General features: G+C 46.1%; 1 protein-coding gene across 6 annotated transcripts in view; it reads right to left on the bottom strand.

Annotated features, from left to right (window-relative positions):
* Nucleotides 1–1,856: 1,856 nt before the first annotated feature.
* Nucleotides 1,857–22,709, bottom strand: part of ASCC1 (activating signal cointegrator 1 complex subunit 1) — a 106,111-nt gene continuing 85,258 nt past the window's right edge. For all 6 annotated transcript variants that reach the window (XM_051823793.3, XM_008269983.5, XM_008269984.5 and 3 more), the window contains one exon: nucleotides 1,857–2,269. In XM_051823793.3, coding sequence (XP_051679753.1) covers nucleotides 2,262–2,269 — 8 coding nt within the window. In that variant the 3' untranslated portion in view covers nucleotides 1,857–2,261. The remainder of the gene's footprint in view (nucleotides 2,270–22,709) is intronic.

Below are 22,709 nucleotides of genomic sequence, written 5' to 3' on the forward strand. Positions count from 1 at the left end.
ACCTGGAATGAGTTCCAGGCTCCTGTCTTTGGTTTCACCCAGTCCTGCTGTTGTGGGCATTCGGGGAGTGAATCAGTGGATGAAAGATATCTATCTCTCTTTTTTTCTGTCTTTCAAATAAAAAGGAAATAAATTTTAAAACAATTCTTTGGGTTATACCAAATTATTTGCTTTCTGCCACTGCTGCTTCGTCCTAAAAGTTCTCAATCAAAAACCGCCATTACTCTCCATTCTATACCAGCAGTCAAAACTGTACATGTACTTCCTTTAGAGCTACACTGTCCCAAAATTTTGTCTACTGGAAAGAAAATATAAAATATGAATTTTAAATTTTTCTCCAATTTTGCCAATATCACCAAGATACAGAATTCCAGAAAATACAGATGTACATGGTGATGATGTCACCATGTCATTTTTTTGACCTCTGGGGAAGTCCACTACACACTCAGGAGAGAAAAAGAGTAAAAAAGGCAAACGACTTTTGAAAACCTACCTTGGGATATGATATTTGCTTAAATGCATAGGGAGTGCTAATCTCCGAATTCTATATAACAGAATTTCTAGTTCCATTAAGAATTTAGTGTTTGATATATAAACAGCTATGTTTTCCAAAGACAGAACTTTTTCATTTCCTACAAATGTAAGTTCTACATCTGACATCCAAAAGAAGACATGGACGCTTCCTGGCCAAGGCTGCCCAGGGAGGGGCTCGTCACAGAGGAGCCACGGGAGAAGCAGCACCAAGGGGAGATGGGGGCCCTGCAGCCCGCTGCCGGCTTCCCCACTCCGCGCTCCCCTGGAGGCTCTCATCCCCACCCCCACCCTCTGTCCTGCAGCACACGGTCAGGCAGAACCTCGGCTGAAATAAAAACGGAACAGCATCAGGAGGAAGGGAAGAATCACCCTGCAGTCACTGAGACATTTAGGTGCCCAGGGATAAGCGGTGGCAACACTGTATCCCAGACACACCAGGGGTCAGCCAGAACTGATGATTCTAGGAGAAAAACACCCGGGAAGTAAGAATCAAGATAACAAGGAATGAAGGCCACGGGGAGAACAAGGAGGGAGGAAGGGCTTCAGGAGGGAGGGCTGAGACAGCGGCTCCCCACCCCGCCCCCACAGGACACCCCAAAGGACGGGTGGGGGCCCCACTCTGGGGGCTCTCCCTTCCTCTGCTGGTGTACGGCCAAGGAGCGAGCACCTCTGTGGCTGATGTGCTTCTGGGAACTGCGCACAGTCTTGCTGAGGGCCTCATTGTTCCTGCTGCCGCTGTGCTGAGAAGTGAACAGAAAAGAGCTACAACACTGCGACTCCCTCAACTCCCTCGACTCCCTCGGGGGACTAGAGGGCAGGGCTGGGGCCCGGAATCCAACCAGCGATTTTTAAAAAGGGTAACTTGAGAAGAAAAAGGATAGATCAAGCAAAGACAAAGGGAAAAACTGTCAGCGTTGCTTTGCTCAAGGTACAATCCTAGGTGCTGGAAGAATGGACAGCAGGGTCCTGAAGGGCTCTCTGCACACCCATGCGATTCACATGAGCAGTGACTGCCACAGTCTAGAGGTGGAAGCGACAGGCGAGTCCACGGTAGATACACAAGACGTAGTACACGAACAGCAGAGCACCACCCACTGCTCCCAACAGGCACAGCTGCAGACAGAAGGTGGGGTGGTGGCTGTCCGGTGGGGAGAGCACAGAGTGAGGAGTTGTTATGCAGTGGGGAGCACAGAGTGAGGAGCTGTTATGCAGTGGGCAGTTTCAGTTTTACAAGATGAAACAGCGATGGCGACGGATGGTGGTGATGGTTACACACCATGATGTGCACGTGTAGTAACATGGAAGCACACACTTAAGAATGGTTAAGACGGGAAAGCTTATGTGTATTTTACCACACATACATACACTCACACACACACAGAAGAAAAAATGTGGAACAAGCTGAGGGTTGCAGACACAAGTTGTCCCTGTGCCCACGACGGTCCCGGCTGACGCTCTGACGACCACACTCCACTAGACAGGCACCGGTGAGTCCGTGGAACCACCCGGGGAAGTCACCATCCACAACTCCATATCCCTCCGTGGCGGTTAAAATGAAGACCCTTTTCTTCAGCACCTCGTCAGGGCGTCCCATTTCCAGTGCGCTCCGAGATCCACCTCACGAGAAGTCGATCTGTCCACAGGAGGCGTAGTTTCCAAAGCTGTCTACTGTGAACCTCTGAGAGATGTGAATGGAATTGAGCTTTAGGGAACCGAAGTAGAAGTTCTCAAACAACTGCAAAGGAAGAGTAAAAACCCAGAGTGAGTATCTCAAGCAAATTATGAAGACGGCAACCTCAGTTTCTCCTGCAGTAACACTGACAAACCTCTCTCTCCTGCTTGTACTTCCCAGTGTTCGCTCTGCAGAGACGGGAAGCGGGTGGGAGCAGAGGGAGGCGCGGCAGGCTCTTCCCACTGATGAACTCTAGAGCCCCCCCCCCCCCCCCCGCAAACAACGCACCAGAGAAAGAGGTCTAGAAATTCAAACCCAGAATGCATCTACCGGGCAGGCATGACCACAAGCTTCGCACAAACATCCCCCCAGGCCTGACGAAGCAGCTTCTGACATTTGGTTACGGACCACGGAGGCTCCATTAGCATCCTTAGCTGTGTTACAGCCAGGATAAAACTTGATCTAACACATTCCTCTACCTAGCTGACAAAATTAATTAGGGGCACTGCCTAACATGAATAGAAGAGGAGGCTCCTGACCCACAAATGACTCAGACAACCCAGTGAGCCACACCAAACACATTTGCACACAGAGTCGGCAAAGCAACACTTGTGCTGGATGACAGAACAAGTGCAAATGACAATATTTATGAAAAACCTTTCATGAGACTTGGATTTGAGCCAGCGTTCGTTCTCAACTAAATGCTCTTTACTACACCCCTCCATTTCATAAAGCCCTCACATATGTCAGACGGAGGAGCCGGACTCCATGACGGACCTAACCTTGTGACTAGCACACTGCTAAGGCAGAAGCCAAAATGACATGAGAACTCACCCCAGGAAAATGAAGCTACAAGGCCTGCATGAGGAACGCCAAAAAAACAAGGGCTTAGTTCCTCCTGGTGAGAGAAATGCAAGAATTGCCCTCCCTCTAAATATTGGTAAGATCCCAAGAACGCCTTTCAACACATGCGCCCACTAATGCCTGCATGAACCGAAGGGTGGGACCTCTGCACAATGGCAAGTGACTGTCTCTTCACTTATTTTTTATAAAAACCTCCACACTCATGGACTTCAGCCATGGCTGCCTTTCCTCTTCCTGCAATTAATGGCCTAGCAAAATGTCTGAGGTTCATTAAAGGCTAACTTTATAAAGCCCAGTAAATATTGATTCTTCAACATGACATCAACCTGACCCCAAAGATCTATTTTGAGATTGTGTTCTGCATTGTCTTGTCTTTGAGAAAGGTGATCAGCTCTTGCCTGCATTGATTTTTACAATTAACTTCTCTTCCTGGCTTTGGAGGCCTGTTCCAGCCATGGCCACCCTTTTGTGTAAAGAAATTCAGCCTGAAATAGTTATGTGCTAATCCCTTAGCTGAACATTAATTTGAACTGAAAGCCTTGTCAACAGGACTGACAGCTTCATAGCTTTGCAGACTGACGCCTTCTAGGTACAGAAAAGACATAACCCAAGAGGCAATAAAAGACCAGATGAAAGAAAATTAAAAGGGAACTCATGATACTTTCGACAGGTCACTTATCTCCCCCGCTTGTTTCCAGGTAATGGAGAGGCCACAGCGAGGAGCTGCAGTGACTGACCTACGCCTTCACTTTGCCTTACACGTCTGATCTCCAAATGGCATGCTCGGCCAGAGTCTCCTGATTCAGGCTTAAAGGAAATATTACCTATGATGGTAATGAAGTAAGCTGGGATATGATTTCAATGCAGTAAATAGTTTTTTTAAAAAATATTTATTTATTTATTTGAAAGTCAGAGTTACAGAGAGAGAGAGACAGAGACAGAGATCGTCCATCCACTGTTCACTCTCCAGACGGCCACAAAGGCCAGGGCTGGGCCAGGTCAAAGCCTGGAGCCAGGAGCTTCTTCCAGGAAGAAGCTTCTCCCACATGAATGGCAGAGGCCCAACCACCTGGGACATCCTCCACTGCTTTTCCCAGGCCATTAGCAAGGAGCCGGATCAGAAGCAGAACAGCTGGGACTCAAACTGGCACCCATTCGGGATGCTGGTGTTGCAGATGGTGGCTTTATCCTTATGCCACACACTAGCACCAGTAATTGCAAAAATTAAAGCAGGAGATTGAACACAAATGCTCACGCTTCACCAAGGTAAGAGCAGGTTGTGCAAAGAATGCTGAAGTTGGGGTCTAAACATCTACCAGTAGCACAAGGGAGCTGCGTGACAGTGGGCACATGGTAGCTTTCCCTGTACCAACCTCGTAAGGGATGAACGACCATAATGGCAAAGATCCAACAAGATGAACAAATAAAAGCACTTGTAATGTGCTGCTGAAAATAAGGTATTTCTTATGATTTTCTTGAGATCTTTCTGTTCCCCTTAACCTTGCATTTGTTTTACCCTCAGAAGGCTGTCGTCTGCTCTCACCCATGTCAGACTGGGTCTGTGTCCGGAAGCCCATCTTCACTTCAGCCTTTCCCGACTATGCTCTTGTTCCCTCTGAATGTTTATGATTCGGCAGAAACTTTTCAGAGTTACTGTTTAGTCCCTGTTATAGCTTTAGTCTTAGCCTTTTTTTAGTTATATCAATTATTTCTAGCGACTCCATAAAATCTAATCTAATCCTACCATACGCTCTAACAGTACCTAGCAGACTGCATATGGTAAATAAATATCTGTTGGACGAAATGATAACTGAAGCCAAGGCTGTGGGTGTCCCGCCACTTACCTAGACTGGAGTTAAAGGTCCAATGTAAAGGAATTACAGGAATCCCTGAACAGGAATCCTTGGAATGGACTTACCAAAATTACAACACCTCTAATCAAGGGTATGGGGGGATAATATCTCAATTCTAACTAGCTGTCAAGAAACAATTTGTACTGGTGATGTAGTGATGGAAATTTCATATAATTTTTAAAGTGTCTAATTTAGCAAAGCCTAGATCCTGGTGTGAAAGCTTAGCCTAATGGCTGATGCCAGTTAAGATACCCATGTCCCATATCAGAATGCATGGGTTCAATATTTGGCTCGGGCGCCTGTCTTTAGCTTCCTGCTAATGCAGACCCTGGGAGGCAGAGAGGATGGCTCAAGTAATTGGGTTCCTGCCACTCACATGGGAAACCTGGACTGAGCTCCCAGATCCTGGCTTCAACGTAGCCTGGCCATTTTGAGTATCTGAGGAGTGAACCATCACATGGGCACTCTCTCTCTCTCAAATCAATTAGATAAAAATGCCTAGATCACTCTTAGCTCCAGTTCCTTGTCTGGAATGTGGCTGAGCATTTGATGTTTTGCATTTTCACGCAAAGAGCCACATGCCATGCTGTCTCCCAGATACTGTTTCTGTTGTGTCGGAAGAGAGGAATGTGAATGATGTGGGTGCGTTCACCTCGTGTATCTTGCAAAGCCACTGAGAGCTTTACTTGTGATCTGTGCACTTCTCAGCATGGTATTTTCTACCTTCATGAAAACGTTTACTAGCGGGGACAGTGCTGTGGCATAGAGGGTTAAAGCCCCAGCCTGCAGCATCAGCATCCCATATGGGCACTAGTACAAGTCCCAGCTGCTCCACTTCCAATCCAGCTCCCTGCTAATGCACCTGGGAGAGCAGCAGAGGATGGCCCAAGTCCTCGGGTCCCTGCACCCACATGGGAGACCTGGAAGAAGCTCCTGGCTTTAGCCTGGTACAGCCCCAGTCGTTGTGGCATTTGGGGAGTGAACTATGGAGGATCTCTCTCTGTGTCTCTACCTTTCTCTGTAACTCTTTCAAATAAATAAACTAAATCTTTTTAAAAAAAAAAGTTTGACTAGAACAGTATGTGCAGCAAGTGTGACATGAGAGCAGGCAATCAATAAACGCAGCAGGTGGATGCCAGGGGCAGGGGCACCTAGCAAAGCCACCCGAAGGAAAATGAATTGAGCTGGGCCTTGTGACCAGTTCAGGTTGTAAGAGGATGTTAGGGGTGCTGCAGAGGGCAGACAGTGTAGGTGCCACTGCAGGGCAGAGTTTCGGGAGAGTAATCTGGGCGTGGCACACTGGCTGACTGGAGAAAGGACCACGGTAGGGGGAAAGTGTAAGTGGTTCAGTCACCAGGGAGCTGGTGCCAGTCTCCGGACTAGAGCAGCAGTAGTGGGCCTGAGCAGGCTAGAGCCCATGTGAAACAACGTGAGTGAAACCCAGACAGGACGCAGGGACTTTCTGGACTGGGGAAGGAGACAGAAAAAATCGGGATGAGAGGGCAAAGGCAGGTGCATGAGGGCCATGGTAGCAGCAGCACTCCTAAGAGGAGCTACTCTGCCGTCTGTTCTCGCCACACGGGGACATCTCCAGCTCAGTGGGTCCCAAGCCCTTTTCCAATCTAGGATTTCCTTGGTGGGCTGAAGATACACAATCCGAACACAAAATCTATGGCACTATAAGGCAGAAATACACCACCATAAAAGCTTCACAACTGTCGTCTTTTTTATTTATTCATTTTTTCACTGAGTTACAGCTCCTTATGTACTAGGGAAATGAATTACAAACTGCAGACATATTTCCCCCCACTTGGTCATTTGTCTTTGACTTTGCTTATGATAGTGTTTCCCACGTCTGCTGAAGTTTACAACATATGAACATCACATTTATCCTAAGAGGAGAGTCTGAAAGTTCCAGAATGCCAGTACTGTGTCCTGGTAAGGATCAGGTGAGTCACAGTACAGAAGGACTGACGACAGCTCTGATGAAGTAAGGACTGCAAAAGCCCGCGCGGCCTGGGCAGCACCTGCGCTGCACTTACGCTGAGGGCTCTACCTGGTGGCCTCCGCATCCTCATACCCCACCCAAGAAGATCCCGCTGTCAATCCCCCTGTTACAGCTGGGCCTGAGGCTTAGAAGGCCTTGTAAGATGTCTAAAGGCGCACAGAAACTGATGGTGTTCCAGACAAAATACGGCCCCACGGCATTAGAGAAAACAGAACAGGAACAGGAAAGCTCTCTCATCTTCACTGCCCTTCTCCCCTGGAGCAGATCTGGGACGATCACCCTCTGACCTTCTGTCGCCCATTCATGTCCACTAAAAATCATTTACTCCCCTTCGAAAAGTCCCCACATCTTCCTCTTCCCTCTCCTCTTCAACCAACTGGCTCTGCTGTGAGTTTCGTGTTTTGTTTGGCTCCATTAGTAAAGTGCATGCCTTTGAAACTGGGTGGCGGCCCCCGAATCAGGTTTCCTCCTGACACCCTGCAAACTCAGAAGCTCCCTGCCATGTTTCCCGGTTCCTTCCCGGAAAACTCCCCACCCTATTCTCTAACAATAGGGTCCAGCCATAAAAGTCAGGTTACTGAATCACTATTTCTAACGCTGTTTTTACAGACGTCACCACCAAGCTGGCCTAAACTAGCGTCCACCAGACCAAGGCTGACAGCCCAGCTGCACGTGCGCACAGGGGATGACAACCTGCAGATGACACCTGGGGCTAAGCTTGGCCCCCACCCCAAAGAACCCAAAGTTGGAGAATGGGCAGAAGAGGCAGACAGCTTCAGGAGGCCAAGGGTCCTGCAGATCACGGCATCCGCTGCGGGCCCCTGACCTCAGAACGCTCCCAGACCCCTGAGCAGGGAGGCAGATTTGGGTTTTGCCCATTTCCTGGCCAGCTGCCTAAAGCACTACCGACACAGGCGTCACAGATGGTCCTTTGTGCACATGAGGCAGAGGGCAACTTCGGCTGCCGTTACTCTACCGCCAGTGTATTTCAGAGGACTCTGAAGCTTGAAACCTCAGAGCGGGAGGGAGAAATCCACCCCCTGCCCTTTACTCAAGTCCCCCCAGTTTATTAGACCACACCTCTTCATCCTCTAACCATGTTTCTCCATGACTGACCACTCTTCAAACGTAAGTATAACAATGCACATGTTTACCTGTTTCTTTGCATCTTCATTTCTTTCTCTTTTTAAGATTTATTTATTTATGAGAAAGGCAGAGTGACAGAGAATGAGACAGAGACAGAGAAGAATCTTCTATCCGCTGGTTCAATCCCAAAATGCACACAGCAGGCAAGGCTGGACCAAGCTACAGACAGGAGCAAGGAACTCCATCAAAGTCTCCCACGCGGGTGGCAGGGACCAAAGAACTTGGGCCATCGTCCACTGCCTCCCACGTGTATTGGCAGGAGGCTGGATCAGAGGCATGGAGCAGCCAGGACCTTCTGAACAAGCATTCTAGGCAGTGGCTTAATCTGCTGCACGACAACACCCACCCTGGGCCTCCATCTCTGAAGGCCCTCTTATCATATGAGCCTCATTAAATAAATCTGTGTGCTTTCCTCTTCTCATTCTGTCCTTATGTTTCACAGGAACCTCAGCCATGAAGCTGGGGATGAGCAAGAAATCTCTCCTCTCCTACAACATAAAGGTAGAAAGCAGAGCTTCATGTGGGCAGCCTAACTCTATGGAGCCAGAGCCCTTTAACCCCTGAACCTTACCGCCCCTTACGTGGGCTGCCCCCCTCCAAACACGGTCCCAGGAAGTCATAGCGAGGAGTGCTGACATGACACAGAGAGCTCCCAAACACCAACACGAACATACTCTTCTCTCATCATTCCTACTCTCACTCCCACCTTTCTCCCTGGACCTGGTTGTAGAATCAGATGGCACCAACTCAGCCGGAAGAGTTTTAATTGAATTCTGGATGAAAATGAGCAAAATTAAAGGACTCCACTTAATTAGGTATCTAAATGGGAAGAGGAGAAAAAAGCTTAAACTACAAGTTTAGAAAAAGAGAAAGAGGGACAAGTTCATGGTGCAGTAGTTTGAAAACTGCTGTTTGGATGCCCACATCCCACATGGGAGTGCCCAGACTCAAGTCCTGCCCACTCCCTGCTGATGTGCCTGGGAGGCAGCAGACGACAGCCCAAGGACTTGGGTTCCTGGCATCCATGCGGCAGACTCAGATGGCGCTCCTGGCCTGGTCCATCCCTGACTGGTGCAGGCATTTGGAGAGTAAACAAGTAGATGGAAGATCTGTCTTTCTCTCTCCCTCTCTGTTACTCTGCCTTTCAAATAAATAAAACAATATATCTCTGAGGAAAAAAAAAAAGGAACTTGGTTGTTCTCTCCAACCCATGACAGTTCACGAACAGCAGAGTGTTCCATTGTTTAGGAAATTACAGACCTAACAGGAAAATTTAAATCAAAAAGAATCCAGTCAAGGTATTTCAATCTTGTCAAGATTTTTCTCCTCACTAGTTCCCCCCCACCAAGATTTATTTATTTATTTGCAAGTCAGAGTTAGAGAGAGAGAGACCTTCTATCGGCTGGTTCATTCCCCAGATGGCTGCAATGGCCAGGGCTGGGGCAGACCAATGCCAGGAGCTTCATCTGGGTCTCCCACAGGGGTCCAGGGGCCCAAGTTCTTGGGCCATCTTCTGCTGCTTTCCCAGGTGCATTAGCAGGGAGCTGGATCAGAAGTGAAGTAGCAGGGACATGAACTGGCACCCACATGGGACGCCAGCATCGCCGGTGGCGGCTTTACCTGCTACGCCACAGCACTGGCCCTCTCACTGTTGTTTTATAATAATTCCCCTAGGGATTCTGAAAGCTATGATGTTTTCCTTCTGAAAACATTTGTCTCACAGGGAGAACACAGGGAAGTACCGGTTCTGTTAACGTGTGCTCTGTGCTGGAAGAAAACAAACAGCAAGATCTAAGGCTGACTGTGGTCAGTTTCCTTCGCATTCATTTCAGACCTTCTCCTTCTTCCTTTCATGCCCTGTAACAGAATCCTTAAGAACAGAAATGACACTGATTGCAATGAAACTGCAAAAATGAGACAGCAGACTGAGACAGAGGTGGGGAGGAAGGGGGGAAGAACCTTCTGCATTTGCAACCTCAACCTGCAAACCCAAATGAATGCTTGGTCCCCAACAGCTGTCCAGCGTAAGGACAGCACTGCTGGAGTCCCTGCCCTAGTGGCTACCTAAACAGGCTCATTCTCTTTCTTCAGTCTTAGAAATAGCGGTGGTCACTCTCTTCAAAGGTATTTCTTTTAAGGAAACCTACTTCTTGTGTTGCGTGGCCTAGGAGAACCATCCACTGTCCCAATATGACTAGGATTTCACAGTAAGAGGAAATTCAGTTCTAACATCCAAGACAAAGGCTCAAAACACAAAATACTAAAGCCCTATGCAACTTAGTCTTTTGTGGCATTCACCAGTTAAGTCAGCACTTAGAAAATAATCTGGCACAGATCAAGGTACGGACAGGTGGCTCAATGGATGCAGGTATTTAGAAGGATGTCCTCGGTCCCACTCCTCCCCAGGGAAGGACATGTTCTCTTGTATTCATGTGTGCAGCTGGGATTTCCAAATCCAAAGCAGAGTGAACAGGAATAGCAAACACATGCCACTTTGAGGTTTTCTCTATCCCCTCCCATCATCTGTCTCATCCACTTGTGTTTTTCACAATTAGCCCATTTACAGATAAAAGTAACAGTATTTTGTATTTAATGATGATGCTGAACCACCTCTCTCCCTCCAAGGCACGCCATGAGGACGAATGGAAGAGAGGCTGTCAGGCGCTCTGCTCTCTGGGAGGGCACTCCCAGTAGGAAGCCGTGCTGTGGTTAAATAACACCTTTCATCTAAGGATCTAAAAGTATCTTACAAAGCCCAGCTCATTAACCTTTCACAAATTGCTCTGATGGAAAGCACAGCTAAGCATTATTATCCCCACTTAAAAGATAAGAAACAGAGACAGGGCTGGGACCACTACCCCTGCGAGAGGAACTTAAAGAGGTCCTGGGTGGAGGCCATGTGCACAAGGCAGCGAGAACATGCCTCTCTGTTCCAGAGAGCGCCGAGTGGGGACCAAGTCCTGTCCTCAGGCTGTGCACATGCAATCAGAGAACAGGAAACAATGATGAGAAAAGCTATCATGACAACCCTGGGGAGAGCCACTGAAAACCAGCAAAACAGATAATGGCCTTTGTTTTATTTATGGCATTTCAGAAGCATTCCAGTGAAAGAGGCCTTGAGGTTTAGGATTACTAAGACTTCAGGCAGTATACAGAAAGATATGAACACCAGACTAAAAATGTGATAGACTAAAAAACATCAAGGTTCTTCATGTTCCGTGCTACCAATCTTACATAGATTGCGAGGACAAATAAGCTCCCCCCTCCAACCAAACTTTTGCTTCAATTCAGCTTGTTAAAACTCTGCAACTCCGGGCCGGCGCCGCGGCTCACTAGGCTAATCCTCCGCCTAGCGGTGCCGGCACACCGGGTTCTAGTCCCGGTTGGGGTACCGGATTCTGTCCCGGTTGCCCCTCTTCCAGGCCAGCTCTCTGCTGTGGCCAGGGAGTGCAGTGGAGGATGGCCCAGGTGCTTGGGCCCTGCACCCCATGGGAGACCAGGAAAAGCACCTGGCTCCTGGCTCCTGCCATCGGATCAGCGCGGTGCGCTGGCCGCAGCGCGCCAGCCGCGGCGGCCATTGGAGGGTGAACCAACGGCAAAGGAAGACCTTTCTCTCTGTCTCTCTCTCTCACTGTCCACTCTGCCTGTCAAAAAAAAAAAAAAAAAAAAAACAAACAAACAAACTCTGCAACTCCAAAAACAATGATCTGAGTTTTTTCCAAGGTACCACATGGTTCAAGTTCTTGTGGCTGCCTGGCCCTGGCATTTTTCTTCTGTCCATGTGCAGGATTATTTCTGAAGATGGCCAAGTGCTTGGGACATGAAGAAGCAAGAAAGGGGTGAGATGGAGCCAGCATACCTAGGAGGCAAAAAGCCTTCCCTCTACTTAAAAAGATTCACAGATTCTTCCCTAAACAGCATCACAAAAGAACACAATTGAGCCTGTTTGCCCTATGGTAAGCAGTTACACACACACACACACACATACACACCCCTTTCCTGGAAATGAAAAACAGAAATTTCTTCGCCATTGAAGAGAGTGAGCAAGAAGGTTCTTAGGGCAAACTTGACTTCAGTACTTTTCTATCGATGGCGACAGAGCACTCTCTTCCCCAATTTCTCCATCTGTAAATGGAGACAACACAAGGATGTTCTATGATTAGATTCTAAGTGGAATGCTGAGCTCTGATTATTATTAATACTCATTGACTAGAGCATCCAACGCATCATTCCAGGAACCCAAACACAATGTTTCCTTAAAAGAAAAAAAGTTTCTGAGGAACTGGCGACAGCTTACAGGCTCCTGCAGTCATTATCTGGTCTCTTAAGACTAATATTTTTGAAGACCAAAGTGGAACATGTACTTCAGAGTAAAAGACAAAGTGGCTGGCAGCTACTTACTACCCCACAGTCATCTCCAAATACAGCTCTACCTCTGCCCAAGGTGCCACTTCTGATCTGAAACCTCAAACGGCAGAGATCAGTGTCAGAGTCAATAACAACAGCTAATAATAGCCAAGAAAAGGGGGAGATCATGCACTTCCAGAAGGCCTGGGGCACCTCAGATCCAAGGAGCAAGGTCAAGGCAGTCTGTGGGAGGAGCGATTCCTACCATCCTCCATCCTCCCTGCCTCTGTACGGGAAGCAGCAAGACGGCTGCAAATCAGTGCACCAGCTGCCATCTGTCAAGCCATCAGCATGGCACTTTGCACATGGCCATGAAAACAGTACCCAAAAGCTGGCAGGTCCCAGAGCCCGAATCCCCATCTCCACTGATGGGAACGGGAACTTCCTCAGCCATTCTGCTCCCCAAAATCACCTGCCAGGCCCAGCTGCATTGAGCATGAGGAATGCTGAGAGCCTGATCTAAAGAGGTGCCCAGCAGAAACCAGGGAATGAAGGCTCACAACTTCTTCCAAATAACCACTCAGGGCTGCACTGTGGGACGCCTGGCCTGAGCCTCACTGCTGATGTAAGGATTATCGAGTTGAAGACTCTGCTGCTAAGGCCAAATGACCTATTAGGGAGGGAATTAAAATCGCTATACACAAACAGGATGCCAGGCAGTTCTGCTGAGCACCTCGATATTCAAAATGCCAAGGGACTTCCCCTCCCTGCAGAGCCTTCCAATTCTGAAAAGTAGCAAAAAATTTGCACAGGGTGGGGCAGGAGGTGGGGGAGAGAAGAGGTTGTGCTGTGCTCACACACAAACTCCCTTCCCCTCCTCCCTGCCCCAGTCAGGAGCAGAGCCCAGCAGAGCCCAGCAGAGCCCAGCAGAGCCCAGCAGAGCCCAGACACTGCAAAACTGCTCCCTGAGAAAGCGCTGCCTCGGGCCTGGATGTTACTGCTCCACCAGCACAAAACTGCCCCTGGTGGCTGCTGGTGGTGCTTAAAGCCCTTTCAGAATTAATCTGGGTGATGTTTTCTACAGATAAATTCTCTCCCACATTAGAATGTGTTGCCACTCTCATTTCAAGTTGGGTGATCTTCCCTCAGGTTTTATTCTATTACTCGTGGTCCTGAAAATGCAAAAGAAGATAAGCATTTGATCTCTGTCTTACCCAGGTGGAAGGAATCAAAGTCAGCAGAAAGGAACCCCACAGGGGGAAATGGGACAACACAGGGATGATTTCTTCTTGGCCCAGGGCTTTAGGGAGGCTGGGCATAAAGAGGCTGCCTACAGTGCCAAGACAAGGCATTCAGAAAAAGAACAAGGTGAGAGAGAAAACAAGGCCACGAGACTCGGCAAGTCTCCAGTCTACTTCTCCAACACGGGGCCAGCATCGAGAAGTTACAGCACAAATCAGATGCCCCCAGGCAACATCAGGCAGCAGAAAGTGTACATGCATATAACAGTTGTCTAAATAATGGCTGGGCGTGGAACGGCTCCTGGGGAGATGGGAGAGAGGCTGGCCCATGCTACTGACTTATTTTCAACCAAGGCATCTCATTAGACCACAAGACATGAAACAGCGCATCCTGTCGGTCTTAGTTCTATCACTGTAGCTTGTCACATCCTGACCCACCTTATTTTGCTAACACCCCAGTCACTGCAAAGATGTGGGCCAAAAGTCAAACAGGCAAAAGGCCTGGAAGAGGAAAAGGTTATCAGTCCCACGCACATCACAGGAGTAAGAACAGGCGTCAGTGTCCCAACCTGCAACTGAGAGAATAAACTCTGAATTGCAGAGTTCCAGTTGATTTGTTCCCTGAGTGTTTTCTCAATGAACTTGAATTTATAATAATAATGTCCATATTTGAACATTAATTCTAAAATTGTTTCATTGCTGGGGTCACAGCTTCTTGGCATAGTGGCCTTCACTTCATTTCTCTTTCTGCCAATGTCCTCTAACATTGGGAGTGACACTTAGACTCTGTCCCCACAAAGCCATGTAGTTTCACTCGTTCTGGTCTCTAAACAGAAGGCTGCTTCAAATATGACAGCACCTATCACCACCTCTGGGACCGGATTTGCATTCTGCTCCTGGTTTGTTTACGCTGTAGCTGAAAACACACAATGAAGTGTATACTCACAAAGGGATATTACTCAGCCTTAATAAAGAATGAAATTCCGCCACCACGCTACAACACAGATGAACCTTGAACACATTATGCTGAGTTACATAAGCCAGATGCACAAAACAACAAAAAAAACATGATTCTACTTCTATGAGGTACCAAGAATAATCAAGGCCATACAGAAAGTACAATGGTGGTTATCAGGGGCTAGGCAAAGCAAAGCAGGGACAGTGAGTTACAGTTTGATGCGTTCCCTATGTAAATCTGGGGAGATGGAAAAAGTCCATAAAAAGATGGTGGTGATGGTTGTACAGCAATGCCACAGAACTGCACACTTAACAATGGTTAAAATGCGTAAGTTTTCAGTGTATGTTACCACAATAAACAATGGACCCAAAGTGAGCCATAATCCAACTAATTTCATCAATGAACTACAGCTAAGATAATATGAATGGACCCCTAGAAATGAACACACAAGGGGCCGGCGTTGTAATGTAACAGGTTAAGCCAGCACCTGTGATGCCTGAATCCTATATAGATGCTGGTTTGCATCCCGGCTGCTCCATTCCCGATCCAGCTCCCTGCTAATGCCCTTGGGAAAGCAGCAGAGAATGGCCCAAGTACTTAGGGCTCTGTACCCAGACGAGAGACCCAGATGAAGCTCCTGGCTCTTGGCTTCAGCCTGGCCTAGCCCCAGCTGATGCAGCCATTTGGGGAGTGAACTCTGTCTCCTTCTCTCTCTGTGACTCTGCCTTTCAAATAAGTAAATCAATCTTTAAAAAGAAAGAAAGAAATGAACACATAAAAGAAAGGACTATTCCCTGATAAAAACAGCACCAAGGGCAGGCGTTTGGTCTAGCAGATGAAACGCCCACATCCATGTTGGAGTTCCAGGTCCAATGCCCACCTCTGGCTCCTGACTCCAGTTTCCTGCTAATGCATACCCTGGAAAGGCAGCAGCGATGGCGGAAGTTACTGGGTTCCTGCCACCCATGTGGGAGACCTGGATTGAGTTCCCAGCTCCCTGCTGTAGCTGCCTAGTTGTTGTGGGCACGTAGGGAGTGAATCTCTTTCTCTCTCTCCCCCACCTCCCTCTCAAATAGATAAACATTTTCCAAAAGGCACCCCTTTTAAAGAGTTCATAGGATGGGGCCGGCGCTGTGGCATAGCGGGTAAAGCTGCCACCACCTGCAGCACTGGCATCCCACATAGGTGCTGGTTCGAGTCCCGGCTGCTCCACTTCCAATCTAGCTCTCTGAGATGGCCTGGAAAAACAGGAGAAGATGGCCCAAGTCCTTGGGCGCCTGTACCCAGTGGGAAGGGAGGAAGCTCCTGGCTCCTGGCGTCAGATCGGTGCAGCTTGGGCAGTTTTGGCCAGTTGGAGAGTGAACCAGCAGACGGAAGACCTCTCTCTCTCTACCTCTCCTACTCTCTCTTTGTAACTCTTTCAAATAAATAAATCTTTAAAAAAGCAAAAAACAAAGAAGAGTTTATAGGGGTGAGAGAAATCAAGGGCCAAAGACAACTGAATATTCATTCTGCCTCCCATGACTGCACCAAACAAGCATTTAGGTTTTCAATAAGTATTACCAAATATTTATCTTTCATTCTGTTAAGAACTTGAAATGTTTTTAAGAAAAGTAATGCTAACCTCTCAATTTTTTCAACTCTCACTGACATTGCTAAACCATGCCCTATTTTTTGTTACTATGTTGGCTAGATCCTTCCAAACCCTCTCATCATTCTCTGCCTGAGCCAACTCAACACAGGCAAATATTCCAATACCACTGCAAAGAGAACAGCCAATAGACAAAAATTCAAAAGAGAGCGAAGAGAAAAAAATATCATGAACAACAGACAGCAACGGTCCAGGGGAGGTGCATCTTCCCGGCATGGATTCTGGCTTCTGTCAAACCTCAGCCAACTGCTCATTTTAACAACGGCCTCTCCTCACTGACAGCCCTATCTTTGGGTATCCTTATCAGTGTTCTGAGACTTCACTTTTCAGGCAGTGTAACACATCAAAAACTTTCAAAAGAGGGCAAAGACTGAAAACATCACATATGAACAGCCAGCAACAGATTGGGAAGGTACATCTTTCTAGAATGGATTCTGGCTTCTGTCAAAACTCAGCCAACTGCTCATTTTAACAATGGTCTCACCTCACTGACAGCCTATCCCTGGGTTCCCTCATTAGTCTTTTAAGATCTCACTTTCCAGGCAAAACAAATTCAGGAGAATCTTGGTAGAACACTGTCTGGATATGAATCTTCCTTCCCTTAAACCCCAAGAGCCTAAAATAAGAAGCTACATTTCAAAACACACACAAAAACAAAACAAAACACCTCTGTCTTTCAAATAAAAAAAAAAAAGGCAGCTACAAAACCAAAGTGAAGTATTTCAAACTGCACGTCCACCTTATATATCAGATGCACCGTCACCTAGCAGGAATCTTTCCCCATAAACGACAGTATGTTGTTTCTACAAATAACAAAATAAGGGGGGGAGCCCCTACCAATTTTCTGCAATCTCACACTTTTATGAGTTTTGCTTTAATCATAAAGAATGGAAGTGGCACCGTATCTTACCACTAACACAGCAAAATGCCGGGGGCCATGTTCAGGCAAGAGGTCCTGTCAAAATCCCCTGCCAAAACGTCACCTGTTCTGATATTTGTGCTGACTGTACAATTAGCACCATTTACTCCCAAGCTCAGTGTTCTTTATAGTTCAATATTTTTATTCATATATTTTGTAACAAGGCATTAAGTGAAATTGCCAAAGAAATCACTGTTCATGTTTCAAGTTAATTAGTGCATACCACAGAGGAGCACATAATTCATTTGGGTTGTATTCTGAAATAAAAGGAAGTTCAATTGAGATTCAGGCTCATTATTATCCATAATCAGCAGAGGTTTGCCATGTGGAGTAACAAGACTGCAATCAAATTTAACTGAGAAATGAACTTCAAAAATTAATGGAGGAATGTGCACATGAACTTTAGGTATATTTAATTTGGGGCTCCCTCTTCCTTAAAAAAATTCATTTTCAAAAAGAAACATCTGCTAGAAAACAAAGAACCTGGGGGTCAGCGTGGAGGCACAGCAGGTAAAGCCACACCTGTGATGCTGGTATCCCATATGGGTACCCATTTGAATCCCGGCTATTCCACTTCCAATCCAGCTCTATGCTATGGCCTAGGAAAGCAGAAGATGGCCCAAGTCCTTGGGCCCCTGCTACCCACATGGGAGACATGGAAGAAGCTCCTGGCTCCTGGCTTCAGCCTGGCCAAGCCCCAGGCATTGCAGCCATTTGGGGAGTGAACCAGCAGATGGAAGACCTCTCTCTCTCTCTCTCTCTCCCTCCCTCCCTCCCTCCCTCCTCTTTCTCAGTGCCTTTCACTCTCCCTTACTCTCTGTAACTCTTTCAAATAAATAAGTAAATCTTCAAAAAAAAAAAACCAAGCACACAGAAATTCAATAGTACTGGCTGTTGTTAGCTAAATGTTTATGACATAGTTAGTTTATCTTGAGGTGCTATCTCATATGTGCATCATATGTAATAATAATGCAGAAATTGTGTTTACTGAAATAAAAGATAAACTCTAACCTTTAGAACAGGGTCCAATTTTTTACATAGTCAGATGGCCACACAGAGTCCATCACAACTATTCAATTGCACTAAATGGTGTCTAAGCAAAAGAGCATTGCTATGTTTCCATGCAGTTTTATTTATTTGACTTTCAGTTTTATTTATTTGATTTTCATATCATTTTCACAATTAAAAATGTAAAAATCACTTATAGATTGAGGACCATTTTAAAGAACAGGTAACAGGCCCTCTTTCATCTTCAAATTATGCTCTGATGACCCCTGTGCTAAGAGGTTATGACCTGGAGAATGGGGCAAACATGCCTCCTTAGGCAAACCTAGTATTCTACCAACGACGCACAATGGAACATCTCTTCCTTCCCCTGCTCCAAAATCTGATTTCTGTGGAAAACAATTTGAATCCCAAAATGGTTCCTGAGTGCAAAACACAAACGCTAGGCATTGAGAGGTGCGTAAGAGGTTCCTGCACAGACGATGCAAGAGCTGAGAAAGGCAGAGCCCCACAGTTTGGGTGACACCACTAAGGACGAGCTGATCTCTGTACTGGAATTTGAAGAATGGGTAGGACTTGGACAGAGAAGACTGAAGTAAAATATATATATATAAAGACAATATATATATATATATATATATATATATATATATAAAGACAAATATATATATATATATATATATATATATATATATATATATATATAAAGACAAAACTTCACAAGGGAACAAATAACAAGTTTAAGAAGTAGATTCAGAAGCAGGGAGAAAACCAGGAGAGCCAACTGCCCCTGAAGCCAAGAGAAGAAAGGGCCTGAGAGAAAAGGACTTAACACTTCCCACGTGGCTCCTGGGGAAAAAGTAGAAGTGGGTCAAGGCACTGAACAAATAGGGCTATCAGGGACTTTTCACAGTGTTTTTGTGTCCAAAGAGAGAGGTGAGAGGTAGGTCAGAGGGAATCACTAAAGAACAGTTTGAAAGGGATCACGGTGGGAAGCGCTGCTTCAGAGCACCTGGACTACAGAAAATGGGCTCTCCTTTCTTCAACAGAACAACAACAAAACACCCCAATGCAAGATGCAGCGACCTTCTGAGTAACTTGGTCTAAGATGAAAGTTCTATCAAGATGTTGTTCCTCATGTCAATTACATTCTTACACCTTTTAAAACCAACCGGACCATTCCCTGTGACAAAATCAACAGTTAATAAAATCTACATCTATACTAAACATTTTTAACAAGGTACAAATAAGAATTCAATAAACTTTTCTGGAAGGTGTCTGTTTTTGAAAAATACACAAACACAACAAATAATGGTCAAGTACCTTACTCAATTTCTAAAGTGCCAGTTTCTCTTTCATTGTTTCTTTCCAAAATTTCTTACTTTGACATAGTTTTAGACTTACAGCGAAGTAACAACAATAGTAAAAAGAATTCCTGGATTCCTTTATTCTTTCATTTTAATTTTCTTTGTGTTTTTATTTATTTTATTTTTAAAAAGATTTATTTATTTATCTGAAAGGCAGGGAGACACACACACAGAGAGAAGGAGAGACAGAGAGAGAGCTTCTACATCTACTGGTTTACTACCCAGGTCTAAGCTAGCCCAAAGCCAGGAACCAAGAACTCCATCTGGGTCTTCTATATGGTACCAGGGCCCCAAACACTTCGGCCATCTTCCGCTGCCTCCCCAGGCACTTTTAGCAAGGAGCTGGATTGGAACTAGAGCAGCTGGGCCTCCACCCAGCCCTCCGAAATGGGAGCTAGGACCTCAACCATCAGGTCAAACATCCTCCCCTTTTCAAATAGTCTTGATCCACTGAATTTGCAGATGCACAGCCCAGAGACAGGCAGGGCTGACTGTGCTTGCTTTAACACTGCCCATGCCTCTTTCGCTAAAGATTCTTAAATATGGCTTTTTGGCCAAAACCACTGTTTTCCAGTAATTCACCAAGATGATAAACACAAAGGGAAAGAGAGGCACCTGATGCATATTCTCCAGGCCTTTTAGAAAACAGAGTTGACGGGGCTGGCTCACTTGGTTAACCCTCTGCCTGGATCCCATATGGGCACCGGGTTCTAGTCCCAGTTGCTCCTCTTCCAGTCCAGCTCTCTGCTGTGGCCTGGGAGGGCAGTGGAGGATGGCCCAAGTGCTTGGGACCCTGCACCTGCACGGGAGACTAGGAGGAAGCACCTGACTCCTGGCTTCGGATCGGTGTAGTTACAGCTGTAGCAGCCATTTGGAGTATGAACCAATGGAAGGAAGACCTTTCTCTCTATCTCTCTCTCACACTGTCTAACTCTATCTGTCAAATAAAAAAAAAAGAAAAGAAAACATGGAGTTGTTCCTTTGGCCACATACATGCACATCTACAAGAAAGATGATATTGAAGATACCAAGGGCATGGGTACTGCTCAAAAAGGAACTGCCCATAAATGTTACCATGGCAACACCTGAAGACTCCACAGTGTTACCCAGCATGCTGTTGGCATTGTTGTAAACAAGTTAAAGGCAAGACCTTTGCCAAGATAATTAATGTGTGTATTCTGCGTATTAAGCACTCTAAGGGCCAAGACAGCTTCTTGAGACATGTGGAGGAAAATGATCAGAAAAAGAAGGAAGCCAAAGAGAAAGGTTCCTGGGTTCAGCAAAGCACCAGCCTGCTCCACCCAGAGAAGCCCACTTCATCAGAACCTGTGGAAAGGAACCTGAGCTGCTGGAACCCATCCCCTATAAATTTATGGCATAATAAGTGTATCAAAAGCGGGGGGGGTCTGGACTGAAAATATGTTTTTTTTAATTGAGAAGAAGTATGGTATCCTGTTTCTCAAAGAAATATGCAAATAAAAAGAAGATTCTTATATATGAAGTCGAAAAGGTACAAATTCATCTCTCATTTAGTTTGTATTTTCCAGAATTTTTTTAGCATCTAAGGAAGGGCACATTTGCCGTGTCCTTTGATTTTACACTTTATCTTAGCCAAAAGGCTGAGAAGCGACTGTGTCCTTTGACCTTAGACTCATGGTGTTTCCCAAGGTATAAGTATCAATCACCTCTGGTGAGTACCACCTAAGGAGGTCCCAATGCCTCTTCTTCACTCCAGTGCAGGCTTTGCTTTTGAACAGTTCATATCGTATCCCTGTGCTGAGAGCACAGTCTGCAAACACTATCGCTGAGGCTATTCCCTAGTCCCCCAGACTGCCATTGCTTCTGTCTCCAGAAGCTGAGAGCTAGCGACCATTCTACTCCAAAGTAATGAAGAGCCAGCTATGTCCTGGAGGGGGACCTTCATGTCCGCAGGACTCTCCAAGTACAAGTTTACCAGTGCCTCTGGCTGTATCCAGAGCTCCTTTGAGGCGATTCTTAGTTAGAAATGGAAACCTTCCGAGGGAACACCATCCTTTTAGTTTGGCCTCTATCTTCTTCATTCACTACATCCCCCTCCCGAAGCTGTCAGCTGGGTACCAAAAAACCCCACCACAACTGAATATGTCTGTTCCTTTTCTGGTTTGATTAATACAGAAGAATGAGTCTTTGGCTGTCAGTTCTTTTGTCAAAGTCTTTCTTAGGGGAAGAGAAATCCTTATTTTTACTAGGAATAACCAGGCACTAGTCTATTATAACTACAACGGCTCTCAAAAGAGTTGTACAAAAGAAAAATGTGGCTTCCACCTCCAAAAGTCATTAGAAATGTTTTTCTTATTAAGGCACCCAGACACATAAGATTAGACCAAGCAAAAAGGACCAATTCTCTTTGTGGAGTAGAATAGCAATTGGCTGCTACTCATTAAATTCTTACAGCAATGAGCAATGACTTTCTCTCTCTCTCTCTCTCTTTTTTTTTCTTTGAACAGTGGATGAAGTTGAGCTAGCTTTTTTTGGCCAAAGCTGCCTCCCGTCACCAGCACTCCCGACCCTTGGCCTGTGTAGCTGTTAATATGCTGCACACACATGCTCAGCTCCTTAACAACCAATGTAGTTTTAACCTGTTTACTCCAAGTCACTTCCTAGCTTGTTAGTGAAACTGATTTTTTTTTCTGAACACAATTTCATTTGGCATAAAAATTATATATATATATATATACATGTATGTGTGTATATACATTCATTTTTTTAAAACAGTTATTTACTTGAAAGAATGACTGAAAGAAAGGAGAGAGAAAGAGATATTCCATCTGCTGGTTCACTTCCCAAATGCCCACCTGGGTCAGGACAAAACCAGCAGCCAGGAACTCCACATGGATGTCCCGTGTGGGTGGCAGGAACCCAAGTACTTGGGCCATCACCTGCTGTATCCCAGGCACGTTTGCAGAAAGATGGATTGGAAGCAAGGGTAGGACATGTTCCCAGGCACTCTGGTGTGGGATGTGGGCATCTAAACAGCAGCTTAACCCACTGCACCACAATGTATGTGCCAAATTTTGAGTGTTTTGTTCTGATTCAGATTCTACTATGAACTAGCAGTACATGTGGCAAGTCACTTTAAGCACAGTGGACCCTGTATCAGAGATT

The sequence above is a fragment of the Oryctolagus cuniculus genome, chromosome 15, assembly GCF_051225735.1.
Source record: "Oryctolagus cuniculus isolate XC-2025 breed Fujian yellow rabbit chromosome 15, ASM5122573v1, whole genome shotgun sequence".
NCBI lineage: Eukaryota > Metazoa > Chordata > Mammalia > Lagomorpha > Leporidae > Oryctolagus > Oryctolagus cuniculus.